The sequence below is a fragment of the Hemicordylus capensis genome, chromosome 1 (assembly GCF_027244095.1).
Source record: "Hemicordylus capensis ecotype Gifberg chromosome 1, rHemCap1.1.pri, whole genome shotgun sequence".
In the NCBI taxonomy this organism is placed as follows: Eukaryota; Metazoa; Chordata; class Lepidosauria; order Squamata; family Cordylidae; genus Hemicordylus; species Hemicordylus capensis.
The window spans coordinates 286,171,798-286,197,598 of NC_069657.1; the positions used below are offsets into that span (position 1 = coordinate 286,171,798).

General features: G+C 44.4%; 1 protein-coding gene across 14 annotated transcripts in view; it reads right to left on the reverse strand.

The window, feature by feature from the left end:
* Positions 1-25,801, reverse strand: part of LOC128340628 (uncharacterized) — a 155,918-nt gene that overhangs the window by 117,631 nt on the left and 12,486 nt on the right. For 10 of the 14 annotated variants that reach the window (XR_008313838.1, XR_008313839.1, XR_008313840.1 and 7 more), the window contains exons 1-3: positions 22,172-23,354; positions 20,398-20,459; positions 16,849-16,964 (exon numbers count right to left, since the gene is read on the reverse strand). Coding sequence is in view for 8 of the 14 variants with exons in the window: in XM_053285963.1 (XP_053141938.1) it covers positions 16,849-16,964; positions 20,398-20,459; positions 22,172-22,262 (269 nt within the window). In the remaining 6 variants the exon portion in view is untranslated. Of the gene's footprint in view, positions 1-15,294; positions 15,350-16,848; positions 16,965-20,397; positions 20,460-22,171; positions 23,355-24,456; positions 25,205-25,801 lie in introns of those variants that run through there. The other 4 variants (XR_008313842.1, XR_008313841.1, XM_053285964.1 and 1 more) reach the window with 3 other exon arrangements.

Below are 25,801 nucleotides of genomic sequence, written 5' to 3' on the forward strand. Positions count from 1 at the left end.
ACTGTTGTAGCTTCCAAACAAATCCTACGTTTCTTGTGTCGGCCTTCTTTCTCTTCCTGTAGCAATTGTGGAACTGAACTACTACAACATAACCCTGGGCCATACCATGAGGCAGACTCAGGAAGTTCAATGGTGGGTGAGCCGAGCCACTTGTGTTAGGGCTCTTGAGCCTTTTGTGCAATAAAGCACTAGATCTCAAGCTCTGAGGTGGCTTCCTGGATGGGCACAAATAACCTGGGTGGGGACATTAATTCTAGTGAGAAAGAGGATCCTGCTTTTCAGCAGCTGCTAATGTAGCCATCAGAACTGCTGTGCTCTTAAAGAGTAAGGTGTGGTGAAGCCTGTTCTCCCAACAGAAAGGTTCTGCCTGGTATATTAGTTCAACTGTGATGTTTTTAATGGGTTCTTTGTAAAATCTCTTGTATTCAGGCGGACTTAGATTTGGACGCCAGAGTTACTGCAATGTCTGAAGCTGAGTTATCCAGCAACTCCTCTTATATGGTTAGGCAGCATCAGTTTCAGTTGTGACTCCTGAGGATGTGGACAAACTGCTTGGAATGGTGCGACCTACCATCTGTTCTCTTGACCCTTGTCTAACATGGCTTGTTCTATCTAGCAGGGAGGCTGTTGTAGAAGGCCTAGTAGATACTAAAAATGCTTCTCTGAGGGAGGGTAGGATGCCTCCTTGTTTTAAGGAGGCAATCATTAGACCTCTTCTGAAGAAGTCTGCATTGGATCCCTCAGCGTTAAGCAACGATAGGCCTGTCTCCAAACTTCCATGGCTGGGCAAGGTAATTAAGAAAGTGGTGGCCTCCCAGCTCCAGGCCGTCTTGGAGGAAACTGATTACCTATACCTATTTTAAATTGGCTTTTGGGTGGAGACTGCCTTGGATGCCTGATGGATGATCTCCAATTATGAATTGACAGAGGGTGTGTGATGGTCCTTTTGGATCTCTCAGCAGCTTTCAATACTATCGACCATAGAATCCTTCCGGAAGGCCTGAGGGCATTGGGGGTGAAAGGCACTGCTTTGCAGTGGTTCCACTCCTGCATTTTGGACAGATTCCAGATGCTGTCCCTTGAAGACTGTTGCTCTTCAAAATCTGAACTTTCATATGGTGTCCCTCAGGGCTCCATGTTGTCTCCAATGTTGTTTAACATCTACATGAAACTGCTGGGAGAAATCATCGGGAGATTTGACACCCAAATCTATTTCTCCATGTCAGCATCTGAAGAAGAAGTCTTAACCTCCTTAAATGCCTGCCTGGTGACACTGATGTGTTGGATGAGGGATAACAAACTGAGACTGGATCCAGATAAGATGGAGGTACTTATTGTGCAGGGTTGGAACTCAGGAGACAATTTTGATCTGCTGGGTCTAGAGGGGGTTACACTTGCCCAGAAGGAATAGGTATGCAGTCTGGGTGTGCTTCTGGATCCAAACCTCTCCCTGGTGTCTCAGGTTGAGGTGGTGACCAGAGGTGCTTTTTATCAGCTTCGACTGATTTGCCAGCCACATCTGTGTTGTCAGATAAATGACCTCAAAACAGTGGTATATATGCTGGTAACCTGAGGTCTGTGTGGGGCTGCCTTTGTACATTGTCTGGAAACTGCAGTTGGTTCAGAATGCTGTCTGGGTCATCTTGGGGAGACCATATTACTCCTATACTAAAAGAGCTACACTGGCTACTGATAAGTTTCCGGGCAAAATGCAAGGTGCTGGTTATAACCTATAAAGCCCTAAACAGCTTAGGCCCTGGATATTTAAGAGAAAGTCTTCTTTGCCATGAGTCCCACAGCACATTAGATCATCTGGAGAGGTTTGTCTTCAGTTGCCACCAGCTTAGAGAAAGACATGCTGTTCTGGTAGCTCCAGGTCTTCACACACATCAATTTCAGAGGATGAATACAACTGAAGGAAGACTGGGCAGGTGTGTGGCTGGGGGAGTCAGTCATGTGACTTGTCTCTGGTCCTTCCCCCCCCCCCCCAAGGCAACTGTGGGGAACTGTCTGGGCCTCCAGACAACTGTCTCCCCTTGCCCTATTATAGTTACGCCCCTGGGGGTGTACCTAGTTTAGAGTGGGCCCAGAGACAAGGTTTTAAAATGGGCCCCTCACTGCCTTCCTCTCATTCTCCTGACCGTGTGTGTGTGTGCGCGCGCACATACACACACACTATGGTTTTTATTGTTTTACTGATTTTAAATGTGATTTTTATGGAGTTGTATTGTATTTTAACTTTTATAAAGCAACTAATAATTATAATAGTAATCTCTCACTGCTTGGCATTAACTGCAAGCCTACTATTTAAAAGAACATTGTAACTCTATTTTAGGACTGGGAAGTCACCTTAGGGCTGCACCCAAACATGTCTCTTATAGTAAAATTTAGTAAGACCTACTCCTGGGTAAAGCCTACTCAAGGAACAGTTTATAATGATAAAGCACTACCTTTCTCAAGGCTTCATTTCAAGATAAGCATATTGCTGCCCCTCCAAGGGTTAGCAGCTCTCTCTATTCCCCTCCCCATTCCACCTAACGGGAAAGTGCCTTCATCCACCTTGCTCCATTCTCTCCACCCCCATGGCAACCAAGTGCACTTGAGGTTACTGGCAACTGAGGTGAGCGGCACCAGGTGAGAGAGGAGGCAGCGGCAAAAACAGACGCAATTCCCACACACGGCTGTCCTCCTTAAGCGTGCATTTCTCCCGCAGCCAAGGGAAAGTCCCTCGTTCAAGGAGACAAAAAAGGAAGAACAGGATGTCAGGAGGACAAGTGGAAGGGCAGCAGGAGGGAGGGAGGAGAGGGGAGTTAGAGGAGAATAAAAGCGGGGAGGAGGAAGGGAAAAGGGAAAGAAGGAAAGGTGTGCACTAGCAACCCTCCTTGAGTTGTCACTTGCTCAAGTGCTGCTTTTCTGCAAAAATCCACATGCACAACTTTGCAATCCTTCCCAAATGGCCAAGGCTTGGAAAGACCTTGGATTCATATGGCATGCCTCTTTTAAATCAGGAAAAGGAGATGGTGGGTTTGTCCTTGAGGGTCTTGGTAGCACAGCTCCGAAGCGCTCAGAAAGCTGACAGCTGCTGCTGTTCTTTTCCCGGGTGCCATATCCACAGCCACATGTCTCCCACCCCACCTTCTCACCTTCCTGCCACCTCCTTATCTTGGCCTGCATCATGCCCATAGTGGCGGGGGTGCTGCAGAGGGCCAAGATGTGAGAAGCAGCTGGGAAGCGGCAACAAGCGGAGGCTTAATGTGAAGCCCAACTTGCTGTCCTTGGCACTTGCGGTGGGGGAGCGGGAGGAAAAGTTGGAAGAGTGCCCCGCTTTCCACTGTGTTGCCCACCTCTGTTGCCTGCTGGTGCCAAGATCATTTTCAGCATGACTACTGAAAGGGGCTGCTGCTCTGCCAAGCTTTTCCATGATTGGGGTGTGACTTCAGCGGGAGGGGGCAGGCAGCGGAGGGTGCCTTTCACATAGGGAGCTAGCTGGGTCGCACCGGTGACAGGGTTACACCTCGCTAAAGGGGAGCGCAGGCTGCCTTGCAAGAGTCGAGAAGCAGGCGCAGGTGGTCACGGGGGAAGGAGAGCTCACATCCAAGGAGCAAAAAGCAGAGGAGGCGGAGGAGGTCCTTTCCACCACTGCCTAACTTCCTGTGCTGCTCCGCCCAGACCAGGAGAGAGAGGAGCGCAGGCGCCGCTCCTCAGGTCTTGCCTGAAGGCAAGGGAAAGGGCCCCCGCTATCATCAAGGCATCGAGGCTGCCGGCCATTGAGCTGCCCACCGCCCATTGAGTCAGAAGCATGTGACTTCCCTATGGGGGGGGCTTTGAGACAGTGGGCCAGGAGACAACTGTCTCCCCTTGCCCAATGGATGGTACACTCATGGGGTGGGATCACAACTGTGTGTGGGGTGTGTGTGTCAGGTTATATGGCAACAGCCAAAGATCCAAGATCCCCATTCAGCCATGATTCTTGCTGGGTGACTCTGGGTCAGTTACCTCTCTCTCAGCCTTATCTACTTCACAGGGTTGTTGTGAGGAGCAACTTAGGTATGTAGTACACCGCTCTGGGCTCCTTGGAGGAAGAGCAGGATATAAAATGTTGTTGTTGATGATGATGATGATGATGATGATGATGATGATGATGATGATGATGTTCTGCTGCTTTGAGCTGCAGCTGCAGAGTCTCTCTCTCGGCAGCGGCAGTCATGTCAGTAGTTTCCAGTCTCTCATGTGTCCCGCTCAGCACCTCGAGCCGACCTCGCTTGCACTGGCTCTTTGAGCAGGTGTGTGGGCAGGAGAAGACAAAAGCCTTGCAGCTGCTTGCTTGCTCAGCGGGAATGGAAGGAGGAGGAGTGGCTGGAGTGCCGGAGCAGCAGGCTGTGAGGCAAGTTATTCTCACTCCTCAGCTGAGCTCCTGGTGGCCACTGGGGTGGAAGAAAACCATTTTGGGGAGGCAGGTACACTCCAAGCCACCATCTGGCTACGGGTCTGAGTGGAGGGTGAAAGGCAGTTTATAGCCAGCTTTGCTGGGTGCCAGAGGAGAAGCTAGGCTCTTCCTACACTTGCACTTTTCCCCCCCAAATGGTTTCTCCCTAGATGACTTTCTACTGATAGGGATTACTTCTGTTCTCAGATTTCAATTGGCAGAAAAGCAGTTCCTCTCTTCAGTCTACCCATGTTATCCTTGAAATGGCTCTCCCACCTCCTGCTTGATAGTGCACCCAATTCCTACACCTGAGTCTTCATTATACTGTCTAATTGGGACCTCAATTTAGACAATGTACTTGGACTGCTATTCTGTCCACACAGCTTCTGATGTCAACTTTCTTAGGATCAGGCTGGGTCTCACTGAAATCAGTGAGACTTGACTTGGGAGAGAATATTTTTAGCACTGGGGTGTAAGACCCCCAAGTCAGGCTTGCAGTGTTTTTTAATAGCTAAGGAGAACTATGCTTTGACCTTATTTGCAGCTACTCATGCCTCATGCGGAGGAATGCTTGTCACAGCTATAATGATTTAAGATCAGTCCAGCATAATATATCTTAGTTCTTCCTGCATAGCCTCGGCAGTTTCCTTTATAATGCAATATGGAGAAACCGTCGGCATAATTGGTGAAGAATGGCAGTGCCTGAGAGGTGCCCTTTGCTACAATTCAGAGCTTCTGCAATTCATTTGTCAGAGGCCTGCCTCAGAGACGCTTTTAGCTTTGAGACGCACAGCACAGGAGAGATGATAGCTTTTTATTGGACTCACCTCTGTGGGTAAAAGATTGCAGACTTTTGACACTCGCAGAGCTCTTGTTCAGGCAGAAAAATTCAAAAGCTTCCCCATGCATGGGGAATTCTTTCCCTTTTGCTCTGAAATGTACTTGAATTAGACATAATAAAATGGCTCCCCATTCTGTAGGGACTCTGCCTACACAATACTAGGTGAGAAGGAATAGAGTAGCATGGTTTTTGTATCTCAGATCTCATATTGTGTAAGGATGTGCCCTAAATGTTTTGGAGCCCATTACAGAAGCCTCCAAAACATCTTGGCTACCAGGGCCGTTTCGGATTTCGGAGGTGGCGAGGGTGCTCCCTAAAGGGTGGGGGAGGGTGCACTTACCCCTCATGCCGCATTTCCCCTGCCAGTACTCCATTGTATCAAAGCCCCTTGGGGGTGGCAGTGTACCTCCCTGCCACCCCATTGCCATCCTCGGCCGGAAGTGGCAGGCGTGCATGTACCTGTTGCATGTGCATGTGTGCATGGCAGGGGGAAATGTAGTGGGAGGGCTAAGTGCATCCTCCCTCACCCTTAAGGGAGCAGCCTCACTGCCTCCAGAATGCGGATGAGTGGTTCCGGGAACATCCCTAGTATTGTGGTCCTTCTAAATCTTTAGTAGGCTTACAAAGTATAAAGGTAATATTGTATTATTTTCTCTTTTTAATATGGTTGCCTTACACAGGATGGGCAGGCTCATACAACCACCTAAACACTTACAAAGTTGGTTTGAGAGGAACCAGTGGTTGTCGGAACTGCACAAACCAATTGGGCATGATGTCTGAACCTGCCCAAGTCTGGTTCCCGATCATGGTCACCCCCTTCTGCCTTAGATGTTATCAACTTTCTGTGCCCACTTGAAACCAGGATTTGACATTAGCTTAAGGTGGAAGTGGGTAATGGATCAGGAAATGGACTTATTATTATTATTGTATTAATAATTTAACATATTTGTATACCTCCGCTACTGATTTCTCTAGGAAGTTTACAACAATAAAACAAACCAATAAATTTTAAAACAATAAAAAGATGTAAAAAGTTCAAATTAAAATCACTATCCATAAAAACTGTTAAATAGCTAAAATGTTTGGCTGAAGAGATGTGTCTTTAGTTGTTTCCTAAAAGCCAACAAGGGTGGAGCCTCTCTAATCTCAGCAGGAAACATGTTCTGTGGGCAACTACAGCTATGGCTTCCCTTTGAGTTGTCACCAGACAAGCTGGCAGCACCCTCAGATGAACCTCCCCTGAAGATCTTAATAGGCAGAGGGGTTCATAACGAAGAAGGTGTTTTCTTAAATACCCTGGGCCCAAGCCATTAAGGGCTTTATGGGTAAAAACCAGCACTTTGTATTTTGTCCAGAAACCTATTGGTAGCCAGTGTGGTTCTTTTAAAACTGGAGTAATATGGTCTCTTCAGGACATCCCCGAGGACAGCAGCAGCATTCTGCAACAATTGCAATTTCTAGACTATGTACAAAGGCAGCCCTACATAGCGTGCATTGCAATAGTCAAACCTGGAGATCACCAGGATGTGCACCACTTTCTTAAGGTGCTCTGGGCTCCTTGGAGGAAGAGTGGGATATAACTGTTAAAAAATAATAATTATTAGGGAGGTTATGCCATTGCCTGATGAAACTGACATGGAGAAATAGATTTGGGTGTCATCAGCATACTGATAATGCCCTGCATCAAATCCCCTGATGATCTCTTCCAGTGGTTTCATGTAGAAGTTAAAAAACATTGGAGACAAGATGGAACCCCGAGGGACATCATATGAAAGTTCAGATTTTGAAGAGCAACAGTCTCCAAGGGACACCATCTGGAATCTACCTGAGAGGTATGGGCAGAACCACTGCAAAGCAGTGCCCCTATGCCCAAACCCCACAGGTGATCCAGGAGGATGCCATGCAGGATGGTATTGAAAGCTGCTGACAGATACAAAAGGACCAACAGAGTTGCACTTCCTCTGTCAATTCCCAATTTGAGATCATCCATCAGGCCGACCAAAGCAGTCTCCATCCCATAACCTGCCCAAAAGCCAGTTTGTAATGGGTCTAGATAATCTGTTTGATCCAAGATTGCTTGGAGTTGAGAGGCCACCACCTTCTCAGTCACCTTGGCCAACCACAGGAGAGTGGAGACAAACCTATAATTGCCTAACTCTGAGGGACTGGTTTCTCTTTAAGGGATAAGTCCTAGTTTCTCTGTGTGTTATTTGCCAGGGCTAGCATAGTCTCTGTGTGTCTTATTTTCCAGGGCTAGCAAACTCCTGTGTTTTAGTTTGAACCTGCCTGGAGGGGGTGGAGTCAGCTAGGGCTGGGGGAGGCCGCATATTCCTTTGAGACACATCCTGTGTCTCAGTTTGAAGCCTACTCTCTACATAAGAGGTGAAGTCTCGAGACCATAGTGAACAAAGCATAGCACACAGGGATAGCAAACAGGACGTTGGAGTTTTGCAGGAGTTCAGCAGGAAGTGTGCGGGGAAAACTGGAACCAGCCCCTGTTATCACAAGGAGCCCGGTGGAGAAGATAAGTTAACTATAAATCCCTCCCTCATATTCTTGAGAAAGGCTGTTTGGACAGTCAAATAGCTAACCATTACAGCAGAGACCTATCCTTCTAATAAACTCTCTCTAAATACTGTAAACAACCAACAAAACCAGCATGAAGCTAGAAAGCCAGCAGGAGAGAGGGCACTTCTCAGTGTATTGCACAGTGTGTCACATGTATGACTATTTGCTCCATGGGCAAAAGTCATGGGTGTGAATTCCATGCGAGAAGCTCCTGGCTCTCAGGGAACAAGTTCATTCCCTCGAGACCAAGGTGGTGGATCTGGAGAAGCTCAGTGAGACAGAGATGCATGTGGACAAGACCTTCAGGGACATGGTAGAGGCATCCCTCTCCAGGGCAGATAGCTCCGCTGCTCTCAGGGACAATGAAGGTCTTGGGGAAGGAGGACATCAGTCTGAGGAAGAGGGAAATGCTCCTTTAGAAGGGACCCCTTCCATGGATAATAAGCCCATATTCTCTCACACAGGGGATACTCCTCTAGGGGGTGGGGACCTCCTTGTAGTGGGTGATTTGATCATTAGCATTATAGAGAGATGGATTTGTGACCCGAGTGTTGACTGCATGGTGACGTGCCTGCCTGGTGCGAAGGTTGGGGACATCACACAGTATCTAGATAGACTGTTAGGCAGTGTTGGGGAGGAGAAAGCTGTAATGGTGCACGTCGGCACCAACAATGTGGGGAAACGTAATTGGGAGTTCCTCAAAGCCAAATTTAGGCTGATAGGTAGTGTATTGAAGTCCAGGACCCCTAAGGTAGCATTCTCAGAAATGTTACCTGTTCCACACGCAGGTACAGTGAGACAGGCAGAGCTGAGGGGTTTCAGTGTGTGGATGAGACATTGGTGCCAGGAAGAGGGTTGTACAAGAGGGACGGGCTGCACTTGAACCAAGATGGAACCAGACTGCTGGCACTTAAAATAAAAAAGGTTGCGGAGCAGCTTTTAAAATGACGCCTGGGGAATAGCTGATGAGAGCGGGGCAGTATGTGGTTCAGCAAATGCCATCCTTTAAAGTGCAAGGGTGCAGAGGATTCAGATAAAATAGGAGGGACAGATAAAACAGAAGGGTCAGAGCAGAACCCCATAAAGAGCAGACAGGAACCTGTGCTAGCTGGTCAAAAAGTCAAAAGAAAGATAGCATATATCAGGTGAGAGATTCAGCGTATAGGTGTTTATATGCCAATGCCAGAAGCCTCCGAGCCAAAATGGGTGAGCTGGAGTGCTTGGTTGCTAACACAGAAATAGATATAGTGGGCATAACAGAAACATCGTGGAACAGTGAGAACCAGTGGGACACTGTTATCCCTGGATATAAACTCTATAGAAAGGACAGGGAGGGGCACCTTGGAGGTGGAGTAGCACTCTATGTTAAAAAAAAGGCATAGAATCTAACAAGGTAGAAAACCTACGTGGACTGGATTCCTCCACAGAAACCCTGTGAGTGACAATGCAGGGCCTTGAAGGAAATGTGCTACTGGGGACGTGATATCAACCTCTGGATCAAAACACTGACAGTGACTGAGAGTTGCAGGAGAAAATCAGGGAGGTGTCAAGGAGAGGCAGGGTTGTAATAATGGGTGACTTCAATTACCCACACATAGACTGGGTAAATTCACAGTCAGGTAATGACAAAGAGTTCAGATTTCTAGATAGGCTGAATGACTGCCCTAGAACAGTTGGTCTTGGAACCAACGAGAGAGAAGGTGACCTTGGACTTAATCCTGAGTGGCACCCAAGACCTGGTGCAGGATGTCAGTGTCATCGACCCTTTAGGGAACAGTGACCATCGTGCCATTAAATTCAGCATACATGCGGGGAAAGAATCACCAAGGAAGTCTAACACAGACACTTTGAATTTCAGAAGAGGAAAGTTCTCCAAAATAAGGAGTATGGTGAAAAGAAAGCTGAAAGGGAAAATCAGAAGAGTCACTTCACTCCAGAATGCATGGAGTTTACTCAAAACCACAATACTAGAAGCCCAGTTAGATTGTATACCCCAAAGGAGGAAAGGTACTACTTAGTCCAGGAGGATGCCAGCATAGCTAAGAGGTACTGTCAAGGAAGCCATAAAAGAGGAGAAGACTTCCTTCCGAAATGGGAAGGCCTGTCCAAATGAGGAGAACAGAAAGGAACCCAAACTCTGGCAAAAGAAATGCAAGGTGACAATAAGGGAGGCAAAAAGAGAGTTTGAGGAACATTTAGCTAAAAGCATCAAGGGGAATAACAAAAATTTCTTTAAATACATCAGAAGCAGGAAACCTGCCAGGGAGGCGGTAGGACCATTAGACAATGAGGGAGTGAAAGGGATTATTAAGGAGGATATGGAGGTTGCAGAGAAGCTAAATGGGATCTTTGCATTGGTCTTCACAGCAGAGGATACTGAGCATATACCTGTTCCTGAACCAGGCTTTTTAGGGATGGAGGCTAAAGAACTGAGTCAGATAGAAGTGACAAGAGATGATGTTCTAAACTGTCTGGAAAAACTGAAAACTAGCAAATCGCCAGGGCTGGATGCCAAGAGTCCTCAAAGAACTCAGATGTGAAAACTGCTGACCTCCTTGCTAAAATATATAACTTATCCTTGCAATCAGGCTCTGTATTGGAGGACTGGAAAGTAGTCAATGTAACACCGATTTTTTAAAAGGGATCCAGAGGCGATCCGTCAAATTAGCCAGTTAGCTTAATGTCTGTTCCAGGCAAATTGATGGAAAGCATCCGCAAGGATAAAATTGTAAAGCACATAGAAGAACAGGCCCTGCTGTGAGAGAACCAGCATGGTTTCTGCAAAGGTAAATCTTGCCTCACCAACCTTTTAGCATTCTTTGAGAGTGTGAGCATGTGTGTGGATAAAGGTGATCCAGTTGACATAGTCTGCCTGGACTTCCAAAAAGCTTTCGTCATAGTTCCTCATCAAGAACTCCTGAGGAAACGGCCACCATGGTGCCACTCACCAGGGGAGTTATAACTAAGGCTTCTGGAATCCCGATTATTCCCTATGGGAAAAAGCTTAAAGACACAGCAACTTAATCACCCCTTTGCCCAATTCCTTCGACATTTGGGTGGTAGCTTCCACCCATTGGGCACTACCACCCACTCCACTCTTTTGCCCCTAGGACCCCCTTTTTTGCCCCAAATTGATTCAGATTTGGATTTGGAAAATTTGGGTACAAATCAAATCTAGGGTGATTCGGAGGGGGGGGAGGGGAGATTCGGAACCAAAACAATTCAGGGGTGCTTTGGGTACATGGAAGAATCAATAAGCCTACCAAGAAGCAAGGAGATCGCACACAATTGAAAGCCGGTGCCAAAACCAGTCAGAAAGGGTAAAATATAACTCCAAAATGGCACTCGGAACACTAGAAACATTCTGACTCAGAATGGGGTCATTCCATTCTGAGCTGAAAACAGGCCCTTCATTTAAAGGGCATTCTGCTTTTATCTGAACTGGTCCATTTTGAGTCAAAACGTTTTGAGCTTGAAACGTCCTTATTTCTGGCCACTGTCCTTGGTTAAAATTGTGAGTCCCTTGATGAGAGGGAAGGATCCACAAGCAATGCTTTCACTAATATTTTTAATAATTAACTTTAGTGTAATAGTTAATACTAGTTGGGCCAGGTGCAGAGCATCTGTGCCTCTAACCGCCTGCCCTACCACTGCCCCCCCCGCCATTTCTCCTGTAATTGTTGTTTTCTCTCCCACTCACCCTGCCAGTCTGGCTTCTTTCTTCCCCTGCCTGCTGGCCCGCTTGCCAGCCAGCCAGCCGGCCGGCCACCCACTCATCCACCATCACCGCCTTCTTCCCCAGCTGCCATCACTGCCGTTTTGCCTGCCCTCATGATGTGCAGCCTGCTGCCATTTTGTGCTCCCAATCATCCTGCCACCCGCCCACCACAGTTTTCTTTGGCTGCTGCTGCCGCTATCTTTCCTCTCTCACCCGTCCTGTGGCTAGCCTATCCGGCAGCTCTCCTATCTGGCAGCTCTCCGAACTCTTGCAAGAGCTGCCACACATGGGATTAGCCACGGGTACGCCTTAGAGAATTAAATATATAGATGCTGAAAATTGACTCTGTTCCCACATACAAAGTCATGGTTGGTTCCACTCCACCAGATCATTTGAGTAGTGCTCCCCTGCTTTAAGGATATGAAAAATGTATAAAGAGAGGGCCCCCCCCTCTCTCTCGGAACTGTGGGTCCATTGGACCTGCATGCCGCACCTCCCCCCACTTTCCCATCTGCTTTTGGACGTTAGGGGAGTTGCCTCACTCTAGTCAGTGAGACTGCACTGCAGAGAGATGGGATATCTGGTTGTGTGGGCTTCCTGAAGGACAGCCTTGACAGATGGACAGCCTGAACAGCCAACTGGGCCAACAACAAGAACAAATATTTATATACCACTTTTCAACAAAAGTTTCCAAAGTGGTTTACATAGAGAAATAATAAATAAGATGGATCCCTGTCCCCAAAGGGCTCACAATCTAAAAAGAAACATGGTAGACACCAGCAACAGTCACTGGAGGTACTGTGCTGGGGTGGATAGGGCCAGTTATGCTCCCCCTGCTAAATAAAGATAATCACCATGTTAAAAAGGTACCTCTTTGCCCAGTTAGTAGGGGTTTGCCCAGTTAGCAGGAGTGAGAGTGAGGGAGCCAGAGTGAGGGAGGAGGCCAGAGTGAGGGAGGAGTTTCCTCCCTCAACTCTGTTTCAGTTGAGCTGAAATTGTGGTGCCAGAGTCTTTGGGAAGGGAAACCATGGGTCCCTTTTCACCCTTTGGTTTCGTTAATTTGGACGTGCGGCTTGGGAAAACAGAGGTGAAGGGACCTCCAGTCCCTAGTACATCTGAATTCTCTCTCTCCCTCACTCCCACTTACCCATGTCATGATATCACATGGTATATTTACCTGTCTCATAATATCATCAAGATATAGGATGAGTTGTCTGGAGGAGAATGGGGAAATTTGACTCAAAGCTGCCATTTTCAGTGGCAGCACCTAGCATTCCTATAACATTCAATTCTGCCCCAAGAGACAGTTGTTAATCCAAGATGGCATTCCTGTTTTGTTGATGAGGGTGAACATTGCAGAATAACACATTGTAGGATTTGTGCCTCTTAATTCAGCACAGGCCTTTTTAGGTTTGATGAGTCATACTTAAATATGGTTTGTGTGTATGCATAGGGAGCAAATTATTTGCCATTATCCAGGCATATTTGCAGTTGAAGGCTGCTGCTTCTGCAGCTGAATCCTTTCCCTTGATTAAACTGTTCCAGCCACTCTATAAGTAGGTGGTCTGGAGTGGAGCATGGTCATCTGTAGGATTTTCCTCATATGCAAACAGTTCCACATTAATCCAGCCATGAATCTGGTAGAGGGTGGGGAGGAACTCCTCCCTCACTGATGAACATGAAGTAGAGAAATTATTCCTTCCTCTCTAGAGGCCTCTTCCTCTTCTTCCCCATTTTGTCCAGTCTGTTGAATGTGGATAATCAATTTGGCAGTGAGTGGTGATCCACCCCCTGCAGTCTCCCTCTATTCTGTATTTCCAGTAGGCGATATCTGCGGGTGGAAACTCGTTTCTCTTTGTCAGTGGTCCTCACTTGAAATTGTGGCTTAAATGTTGCTTGCTGAGCAAACGGATGTAGTGAAGAGTCAAAGAAACAATGCCGATGTTTTTGTCAGTGAAATGTACAATCTGAGTAGAGCAATGACAAGAATTAGTGCCTCTATCACCTGCTAAAATGCTTGACAAATCGGGCAATCCCTGTCATATTTTTCCAGCAGAAAACACATTGGAACAATCCTCCTAAGAATTGGAGGTTATGATAGGACAAAGCAGAAGAGGGAAAAACAATAACTTGAATCCCCCTAGTGTACAACTCAGCTAGCTGTAGTTCATGGAGCCATTTCCTGTGGCCTGATTAGGATCACAATCACGTCTGTTCATTTCTCATTTCTTTCATCATGGCTGAAGATGGTGAAGTGAAGAAGAGCTGCGGTGTTGTTGGTTTTTTTTGGGGGGGGGGGATCCCACATCTCACCCAAAAGTTCCCTGCTGTAATTGTGGAAGTTAAACAGGCTTCAGATAATATTTCAAAAGATGAGGCTGATCTTGAAGCACGGTGTAGAGTTATCAGACTCTGACGGTAGCATGTCTGGTTTTTCAAATTGTTGTGTTTTTACTCCCCTGCAACGTGGAGGAAACCACCCCCCAAATAACCCTGTGCACCTGGCAATGGGAGAAAAACATTAATTTTATTTAATTTTTAATCAGAGAGCCTGAGACAACCACTGAGCACCACTTGACAATTGGAATACTAATGAACGATATACTGTGATTGCCTGCCTTGAAAGGGCAGTGAACAATACGCTCACACAGAGTTGTGGGATTCGAGTTAGCTGCAGTTGAGATTCCCAGCACTTGGCCTCCTGCCTTCTGAAAGTGCAGGCATTTCTTGCCTTCCCCGGCAGCTAAATGTAAGCATGGGCCCAGCCACTGCTGATTATTTTTCCATGCCTTGCCTCTCAACTGTTATGTAGTGCAAATGATTTTCTGGAAAGGGCCCTTTAAGTCATAAGGATAAACTGGACTAAAGCATTTGCAATCCCTTATAAAAGATCTGAATTATCTCTGGGATCCGACTCTCTTTCATGTTGACAGGCATTGGAACAATCCTCTATGTATATGCAATGGGTGGGTGTGAGCGCGGCTTGCTGCTACTTAACAGTCATTTTAGTACATGCTGAGTGCCAGTTTCCTTTAAGCGCACGAACCCCATGTATTTTATAAATTAGATGTTTGTCACCCTTGTGTCTTGGCGTGTAGTCTCTTAAGACATACACCAGCTGAAGAAAGGCCTTCGTTTGCCAGTGCCTGAAAATGTATGTACGTTGTAAGGATTTATAAGCAGCAGCTGCCTCTTACAACTGTGATAGAAATGCCCAAGGAATTCAAATGAGATCTAAAACATAAATTAGGTCTCCTAATCACCCATAGTTGCCATGCCATCCTGACTTCCTAGTAAAGTGGGTATTTTATTGTCCTCTTTCTTTATGTCGCATTATCTAGCAGAATGATATAATTATGTTCTAGTCAAGGTGAAGGACTTTTTTCACTAGAACGTAATAGGAGATATCTTCCAGTTCATGCATAAATCTGATTCAGTAACACTTGGGGCCTTGGCCAGCAAATAGATTTAGTAATGGTGGGGGAAAAAACCTTTTAGAAGACAGTGAGGGATGGGTTTGATTCCTCTCTCCATGCTCTACTCTCCATTTTATTGCCCCTTGCATTCCTTATCCATTCCTTTTCTCCCCATCCTGGACTCCATTTGCTAAAATATTTATTTCTGGTAAAGGAAGAACAAAAACAAACTTAGATTTGGCATCTAGTGGACCAGGTTGGTGTTTGTGTCCGTACCTGTATTTTTTCCTATGGGCCAGCAGCCCACACCAACCTGGAGCAGTTTGTTTATTTCATAAATGTCTGTCTTGCCCTTGGATGTCTAGTGTTCCCACAGCACCCTGTGTAAAAAAGCAATAATCATACTGGCAATAAAACAGTACACAGAGCAACCTAAAATCAAGGTGAAAAAAACTTAAATGTTCTGGGAAAGTGAAAAGATCTCTGTCTGGCAATGGAAGGACATCAGGGCTGGCATCAGGTGAGTCTGTCTAAGGACAGCATCATAGAAATGGCAGAAAAAGGCCCTATTCCCAGATACCACCACCACCTGCCTTCCTTCAAATGGCAGGGGTGCAGAGGGCCTCTGATGATGGCTTTAGTGTATCAATAAGTTCTTGTGGCAGCAGGTGATCCTTCAGGTACCTAGACTCCAAGCTGTGTCGAACTTTAAAGGTAAGCAAGAGAATCTTGAAATGTGCTTGCAAATAGACTGGCAGTCAGTGGAGCTGTTTAAGTACAGTACTGGGAAATTATGATCCCAGCAACCAGTCCCATTAGTAGCCTGGCTGCTTTATTTTGAACTAACTGTAGTTTCCAAGAAGTCTCCCTGCAGAATATATTATATAGTCTTATCTGTAGGTTCACTGTGGAGGTTAACCTGGATAACCAGGCTATCTCTGGCAAAAGGGGTTGCAGCTGTCAAACCAGTCTCAACTGGTGAAAGGTTCTCCATGGCATGGAGGTCAACTGGGCCTTTGGTGGCCCAGCCATCAGTTAATTTGATCTTTTAGAAGAGTAAGATTCCATCCAGAGCAGACTGAATTTTTGTCTTGTCTGGACTGAGCTTCAGTTTATTGGCCCACATCTAACACCAGGCACTGATCTAGCATCTTCATGACTTCATCTGAATTTGAATGTAAAGGGTGTTATAACAAAGAAAGGATGACACCTCATTCCAAACCCTTGGATGACCTCACTCAGCAATGTAGATGTTGAAAAGCATGGTAGACAAGATGGGACTTTGTGTGGTCCCAAAGCACTGATGGAGCTGAGTAATAGTTCCCAGCTATGCCTTCTAGAATTGTTCCTTTAGCTAGCTGCAGAACCACTGTAATGCAATGCCTGCTGTTCCCAGCCCAGAGGGGATGTCAAGGAAGATACCATGGTTGAGGGTAATGAAAGTTGTGAAGAAATTTAGGCAATGGTTATGGAGTTAAGCCTGGTCACCTGGAGGAAACGACAACTACAAATGCTTATACAGTATAGTGCTTTGCAACTAAAGTTTTCAAAGCAGGTTACATAGACAGATAAATAGGATGGTTTTCTGTCCCAAAAGGACTCACAATCTAAAAGGAAATGGAGCAACTACCACTGGAGGGATGATGTGCTAGGACTGAATAGGGGCAGTTGCTCTCCTCCTGCTAAATATAAAGAGACACCATTTTAAAAGGTGCCTCTTTGCTCAGTTAGCAGGGGTTAAATGACAGGTGACCAGGGGAATACTATCTTAGAAGGTTGAATCCCTTCAAGCTGATTTCCCCCAGGCTGTGACCATCAGAGACATATTTTCGGGTGACACAGGATACTTCCAGAGGTAGCACAAATCATTGAAATTTACCTTCTCTTCCACTGCAGGCAGGCACAGCTGTAGCAGTAGAGGGAAATCTCTACACAGTGCAGACATGTCTTCTTGGTGCATTCACAGAGTGCTCCTGGTGCTCTGGAGGTCAACCACTGAAAAATATAGCATGTTGCAATTTTTATCCAGGCACTTTACCAATATTAATAATTCTATAATTTATTAACATATAGATTATGGCCACATGATGGCATCAGATCAAGACTGTGGTCACATCAGATCAATATTTGATCTGATGTGTTTTGGCCATCCAATTAACAAAGAAATAAGCAATACAGTGAAATATCAAACCAATTAACTCATATTTTGTTAAGAATCAAATTTTGGCAACATTCTGAAGCTTTTGTATAATTAAGCTAATGGAGAAGTCATCTTCCTACAGTGAGTACTATACAAAATTAAAGTCCCTAGGTTCAGTTTCCTAACATGATCCCCATTAAATTATGTTCAAAGAACAATGGGCTTAATTTATGGGTAGTGGCAGTTTAAGCGGAATGTCAGTTGTCATCTTGATATGAAATCCCCAGGACTCTCTTCTTAATTTGTAATGTTTCTCCTCTTGGAAAGAAAATCAAGTTAAAAACATCCAAATGCAACACTATTTCCACATAGTATGAGGCACACAGTTAATATTTGCAACAGTTTTACATTGACTTTTTATAAAATCTCAGTTAGTGATAACAGGCACACAGTGTATAAAACATTGCTCCCATTTATAAGGCAGAACTAGGATTGCTAGATTAGAACTGTAGAAGGAAGGAGCTTTTTTGAGGGGTTCTGTCTGAAATATAGGGCACTCATTATGCTCTATGGAAATATGAAAATATAAGAAACATCCTTTATGTCCTATTTTTGGAACCAGTGAAAGCTCTTTAAAATAAAAAGGGCACTTGGCAACCTTCACTGAACATGCATTTTGTTGAATAGTGAATTATGAAAGCAGTCTTAGGGTAAATTCACTCATCTGTAATTACAACATCAAGTTCTACTTTGCATGTAAGAAACAGCCTTCATGGATCAAATATATAAACAGAGCCTCCATATCCCCTGACATCACATCAGGTTGAATCCTTTTCAGTGTCAATCGTTTATGTTCAGCTAGAAGCCATCAGTCAATGAGAGAGACTGCAATCATATGCGTACATACATGCCTAAGACTGCACTGTCAGTGGCAACCCTGTGCACATTTTCTTGGGAGTAATCTCCATTGATTTTAATGTGATTTGCTGAGCAAACATGCATAGAATTGCACTGTTGAAGATGTATGTGAAAATTGCATTGAAGCAGGAACTTCCCACCCTCCTTGTTTGTTGCCCAGCATAGGAACATATCACAGGTTCAAGTTATTCCACTCCTTCCCGACATTGTACTGTGCCAGCAGTGCTCAGCCTATGTTTTCAGCCTATGTCTCAGTCTGCTTTGGGGAACCTGTATCTTCACAGTCCCAGTCCAACAGCCTAGCTACTACACTACATTGGTGTACTATCCAATAGACTAGGTCCTAGTCTAACCATTGAAAACTCTAACCACAACACTACACTAAGATGTCATGTACATATTTGGTATAGTATGTGTGGTACTATGCAGGGTTCAAATGGATTTGAACAGAGGGGAAACAATCTGAACTGGAACAAAAATACACTTTGTAGAGTACCTTGATCCAGCTCTTGTGAGATAAAAGAGAAGCCACAGAGTATTAAGTTCAGCTCTCTACTGTATTTTGATTTGGCTGTTCTAACATATACCCATTTCCACCAGTCATTGATTCCTTGAATGTATAACCTGCGCAAAACTTGTAATTATGTGAACCCAGAAGACACTCGTAAATTCAACATGCTAGTAAAATGTTACAGTATGGGTCAGGCCCACTAAGCTAAGTAGAACACATATTTGGAAATGATAGTGGCAAATGTGACCCTTGAAGTAAACAGGATTGAAAGCAGCATGAACAGGAAACAGAGAAATAAAGGAAAGTATTGGACAGGAGGAAAGGGACACAGTTCCAGTTTTGTCCCTGTTTAGAAAGACACATAAAACCTAATGGGGAAAAATCATGTTGAGAGGTATAAGCACCATGGACAGTTCACCCTCCGTGAGTCTATAAAACCTACAGACTGTTATCTAAACTGAGTAAACAAATCTGCTCTGTCAAGCACTGCAGCACACTTTTAAGCATTAAGCTCAGCAATGCTCCTGGAGGTCATGTGTATGCAGCAAGGTGATGAAAAGCTAGCAACATCTGTCTTCTTGAGCAACATGGCTTCAAGGGTATACTTACTCACGGCAAGGACCAATAACAAAATTCAAAACTGGTAGCTTCACTTTAAAGGAGCATTATGTTGGCTGCATCATACACCACCCAACTCAAAATGGCAATCAAATTCATCTAAACATTCATGTGCAGCCAGCTTTTCTTTTCCACAGGAAATCAACAGTGACTGATTTGCTGGAAGATGATAATATTGTTGAGACAACATGAACATGGATGGCTAATCCCTTATTCTCTGTTCCATAGAGGTACTGGTGTCCAGTAGCAATGTTAGCAGATTATCATGACATGCAGTTCTAGCAAATTATTCTAATAGGTCTCAAAAGGAGACAGAGAGCTCCCCAAGTTGAGGACAGATAACAAGTCAACTAATAGTTTGTCACATAGTTTCATAAATTTCATAGTGGCTTGGCTGACATCTGCTTACTCTAAAACTCTGCATTGTATTGTACAGAATATTCCTTATAGACTTTAGGTATCTTGTAAGGGAGGACTAGGTACTGAGGTGTGCCAAATAGTCATTTCCATGAACATTATTCCAGAAGCTTGCGGAACTTGTACTTAAAATAGCATCTGATGGTCAGTCTTGATGTAATGTCTTTCCTCCACAGAGGAACACATGGAAAAAACTAAATCACAATGAAACAGATACACAGTTTTCTAGGGAAGACCAGTTGGCAGGAGGGAGGCAAGAGTACAATATACTACTTGCAGGTCCTTCATGTGAATTGCTTGTTTCAATGAAATGTGTTTCCTGGGTATTTTTCTGTGAAGGAAAAACATTGCAGTTGGAGTCAACCCTCTCTGGCATTGGTGGGACCATCATCCAGCACCTTTAGTTAAAGGATCTGGGGTACGGGGCTGAGAAGGCCCCCGTCTGGAGCGTAGGGCAATGGTCTGATGGTAGTAGCAGGCAGTTTCAGATCTTCTTATAATTTAGCATCTTTACTCTTCATTTGGGATTTATCCACTTATCAGGGGTTGTTGCTTCCTGACTTCCCAGTGCACAACTTTAAAAATGTGAAAGACAACCCTGTTCATTGAAATAAGCAATTATGGAGTAATTGCATACAGGTGTCTGTGAACACGTTTGTATGTGTATGACTGTATATGCGTTCATTTAAAAAGTGGACCTGTGTACAGGCCCCCTCAGATGCAGCATACAGACAGGCAATGTGCTACTGTATGTATGTTTAACATAATGTACAAATAGGGTTAAGCTCTTCATTCAGTGTAAATACTCCTACCACCTGACTCACCTGACAATTAGATCTGATCCAATAATGTTGCACTTGGAATAATTTGGATCCCATTCTTAGACCTATGTTAAAAATCAAGACATAGTTTAATGGTTGAAAGAAATTCTATACATATGTAAAACAAAACCAAAAACCCCCACTACAATACAATGGCCTTATTTACAATACAATACAGCACTATTATAACTGTATTGCATAGTGTGCACAATATCTAAGAAACTGGCACCATGCTGATAAAAAAATGGGGTGCATTTGATCTAGCGCCATGAATGTGGAAAACCCATTGATGCTGCTAGCAAATGCACAGAGCCTCTGTGACTCCTAAGAGCTGCATCTCTGCTGAAGGATGCTTCTCTCACTGGGAATGGTGGAGATGCATCCCACAGTGATATCACAATCCTTAAGAGCCACAGAGGCTCTGTGTGTTTGTGAGAGCATGGACAGGCTTTCCACACCCACAGAGCCAGCACACATGCCCCATTTTTCCATTCGTCAGGCACTGTACAGGATTTAAGCCAGTGGTTTGTGGCTGAGAGGAAATGTGAACGAGGCACTTGCTCATTCATGCTCTCAGAACCCATGCCCCACCAGTTCTTCCTGGCTGGCGATACATAGCTGCTAAGCTAGGATGAACCTCAAACCAACCTAAAGAGGATGTCCGAGTCTTTAATTGGGGTCTAGCCCGTAATGCCTCTTTACCAAGATGATAGCTCTGCACAGTCAGAAGGCAATAACCAGAATGTACGCGCCATAGAATCAGGGGACACACCTGCACTGCCCTGCTTAGAATGGATGTGCAATCTCTTTCTCTGTCAGAGGTGGCAACGTTAATAAGCTCCAGGCACAGGTCAGCTTAATCTGCTTCAAGACAACGAGCAGTAATCGGTCACAATTAGGGAAGTACAGACCGAATATAAATTTTTCTGAATTACTGGGCTTCTGGTACTCTTCAGAGGAGGAGTTTTGATCAAGGTAAGGAAATAGTCAGCTGCTCTAATTTTTTACACATTCTGTCTGCTGCAGAAACAGCATTTAGAATCAGGAGTCCTTTATATATATCCATCTTTTCATTTTGCCCCCTTTCAGAATCTAGTCTGACCATGATGTGGGAGGTTTTGTTTGTTTGTTTAAAGAGATGAGATGAAGAAAAGACCTGCAGCTTGTCAAGCACATCTGGTCTTCTAGGCAGATGTGCTTCAGCATGACTTGCTTTCTTGTGGACTCTTTGACAATGGAGCGCTGGTGAGTGTTCAGGAACTCTACCTTACAAAAGTGAATAGTGTGCCATTAGTGGCTAAAAACCTGCTTGTCGGAATCTTGGGACAGCAATTGATACATTTTACCACACAGCAGAGATACCCAGTGGCAGCCACTTACTGGACAAGCATTAAGACAAATGGATACGATCACTGGCTGAAGTTTTTTCCTGGTCTCTCTCTGCCTGGGAAGAAACCTGTGAGTTTTAGGTAAGCACAATTACTGGAGCCTGGACTCAGTAAGTCTCCCAGATTTATATTTCCAAAATATGGGGGTACAGCCACATACCTGATAACATATCCCTATTTTCCCATTCTGGAGAATGGGAAAATAGGGACATGTTGGCAGGTATGCAGTCATTGTTTGCTTCCTGTATCCAAGAAGCAATCTGTGTGTATTGAAACTATCTCATGCCTTTCAGAGGCTGATCCAATTCTGCACAAAATCCTCTGAACTCCATCTTTAGATTTTACAAACTGTATACTGTTGGGGAACCTCCAACATGCCCCTTACCCACCTGCTCCTTTTTGTTTGCCATCTGCCCTTTTGAAGAGTTTTGTAGGACTCAAAAGCTTGCTGTTTGATGCTTTCTTTTCTGTTTTGTTCATTCTAATAAAATCATTACCTACTTTGGTTTAAATATGTTCTCAATTCCCCACTAATTTATTTATGTATACTAAAAATATAAAGGCAAAACAGAGGATTAATGACATATGTTATTACTGCTGCCATAATGCTCATTGCAAAATACTGAAAGACAAACAAATTTTTGTATCTGATATGGGGGCATTTACATGAGTTTGACTAAGCTGCATCAGTCAGATTGACCAAATACATAACAGTGAACAGAAATAGACTTTTAATTTTTTTTCATGCTCTTTTAATTATTCATTGGAATAGCAGTAGCACTTGTACAATGGCACATTCCATATAGTTAAGACACTTTAATACAGTTGTACCTGTGACAACCCAAACACAGAAGAATGCTCTGAAGCTATCGAGAGCTGGTATGGCGAAGTATGTGAGAATAGAGCTTAGTTTGAATGTACTGGGGAACTGGAGATCCCTTCACCTCCAGTTTCCAAAGCCGCACATCCAAACTCGGCAAACCAATGTTAAGGGCGAAAAGGGACCTGTACCTTCAGTCAGAATGGAGTTTCGCCACCCTTAACTCTGGTTTAGTGCTGCATGTGCTATGTTTGAATGCTGGCACTGCAGTTTAGGCCTGACAGGACCAGAGTTGAGGCAGGAAGCTCCTCCTTCATTCTGGCCCAATTGGCTATGTGAGCTGTCCTTCTGTCAAGAAGGAAGCCCACACAGCCAGCTCCCCTGCTTCTCTGCAGTCTCACTGACTGCAGAGAGGCCCCTCTCCCCAACGTCTGAATGTGGATAGAAAAGGGGGGGGGAGCGGGGCATGGAACCATGGGTCCATTTGAACCTGGCCTAGGACTTAGGAGATCCAGGTTCAAATCCCCATTCATCCATAAAACTAATTGGGAGGCCTTAGGTCAGGTGTGATCTCTCAGCCTAACTACCTCGCAGGGTTGTGAGGATAAAATGGTGGGTGAAACCATGTATAGAACTATATCTACCTGGACCCAAGACTAGGTTTTTTGCAAGTCCTTTTGTGTTAGAAATTGTGGTGTGGGGTCTTAAATTCAGGGTCCTCTTCCTTTTGGGTAAATTGTATAACCTATATTTAACCCATTTGTTTAAGGAGGTCATCTTAAATTCAGGGTAATCTTATATTCAGGTAAATACAGTACCCTGAATTCCTTGGAAGAAGGATGGGATAAAGTGTGCAGTAGTAGTACCAATAATAATAATAAGATAAATAATTAGTAGCCATACTGATGTACAACACAGGCTGTAATCCATGGAAGAGCAGGACACACACACTGGCTTTGTGTGAGCCCAAACCACATCCTCATGTCTACCAAGCTTGCAGAGCCTCCCTGGCTCCTTAGAATTGTGTCATGGCTCTCAATGGAAGCAGTGTTGCTTCAGTGGTGACACAGTTCTTAGGAGGAGAAGTGAGGGTGCAATTTGGACTCTTCCATGGGCAGTGTGCTGCCCAGTATGACAGTTAATGTATAACAGAACAGGTCCATTGGACCCGCAGTTCTGTGTTACGTCAGAAAGTGGCCCCTGGGTCCAAACTGAAATTTGGAGTCTTCAACAACCTGCTAATGCAACTGAGGCCTATTTTTCACAGAGGAAATAAACCTTTACCATTTCAGATTGCAAGTTAGAGTTTGCATGATTGAAAGCAATTCCATACAAAACATTCTTTCCACATTAAAAACAAGCACCAAAAGTCAAGGGTTCTAGCCTTGCTCCTTATAGGTCCCAGTTCTGAATACTAGGCCTGTGCTATTGGACAATATCAGACAATCCAATAAGCATCTCGCCCATATGGAGGTGGATACTGCTGGTGCAATGAGGTGGTGCGAGGTTGTGGTGCGAGCTTGTGGTGGTGCGAGGCGAGGTGGTGGTCTTCTGTAAGGGGAGCAGTGCCTGTGCAGAAGAGGCTGGATGGGTATAGGGAGGCTGGGAAAGAGCACTGGGATGCTGAGAATTGTAGTGCCTCCCAGAGCTTTCTCCATGGGAATGGGTTCTGGGAGGTTCTGGTACAACAAAGCACCTACTACCTGGCACCGATTGCACTGGGAGCGTCCATCTCTGTGTGGCACGGAGGGCAGGCGATGCCTATCAGACCGTCCAATATGGTCCAAAAGCAGAGACCTACCAAAACCTGCATTTTGGGCAGTATGAAAATGTGATAAATAAATAAATATCCACTTGCAGCCATTTAGACCATTCTGTTTCTCTCCAATGTCAGAGTCCTCCAGGTCATGAAGGGTGATGGGAAATATAGAGTCATCATGCAGTTCTACAGCTGAAGCTAAATGGGTCTAGTGCTGTAAGGTGATTGGATGGGATTCCTCCTAGGAAATGTACATTCGTTTCTTTGAGGAAGCTTCTTCTCTGAAGAAGAGTGAGACAAAAGTGTAGGAAATAAATGGAAACATCCAGAAGAGGACATTAGTTGGGCAACAAACTGCAAGAAATTAAACTGTGAAATGTAAAGCTTGGAAACTCTCAGAAGCACACAGCAGCTGACAATCCCACAGAGACAAATGGGCCTAAGCACACCTAACTCTGTGCTGGATTGTGGCCATAGCATCTCATCAAATGTACCAGCTGAAGTTGTTTATCATTCTAGTGAGTATGGAACTAAACATTCTCCAAGGGATGGACAAAATTAACTCTATGTATCCTGTGTCATTAATTAAGAAACTGAGTGCAATTAAGCCTTGACGGAAGTGACTGAATAATTAAGTTGATTAATTGAGAACATTAGGATTCTAGGATTGGCTGACTGTATCATGTGTGCAAAAGTAACTTGCTATGAAAGTAATGTGAAATGAAAAGGATGTTTTTGGACACAGAGGTGAAATTTCCTCACTTCCACTTCCCTATTGCATGTAGATTTTCCAGAAACCTTTTGCTTTATCTGTGGGTAAATAGGCTCATTTTAATAAATGAGCCTTAAATTGGCTTTGTATTAAATCAACTATTAGTGCTCAAAAGCATGGACATTTGGATCCCTTCAAAACTATTTTGATATTAAATATTATTGTGTAGTTGTTTGCTTTAATCATCTTGCTTTGGGTTTAGCTTATTAATGATTGTGGATATCTTGGTTTCTAAAAGCTCAAAATGAAAATAAATGGATTTGAACGTGACCACCCCCAAAAATTGTTTCCTTTTCAAAAAGGATTCTTTGAGAGACCTTGTATAAATTGAAACCTGACTTGAATAATCACTCAAGGTTTTAAGGAGCTGTTAAGGGATGCTGGAGAGAGATCAGTGAGACACGTAAAATCTAGGATCTTCTGATAGCTTTTATAGTAGCATATCTTGGAGCTGGTCTGTGTTTTAAAATTCCTGCCTTGTGAGAAATCTAATATCTGCCAGAAATGGTGAAAGAGACAGTTGCAGGAACCACAGGGTCTATTTTAACAAGCTTAAATTAAGCTGAATTTAAGGAACATGTGCATAATCCTAATCATATATTTTAAATGTGTATTAATGAGAATTGTACTATTCAGGTGTTACTAAATTGGCAGGAGCTTTAATATAA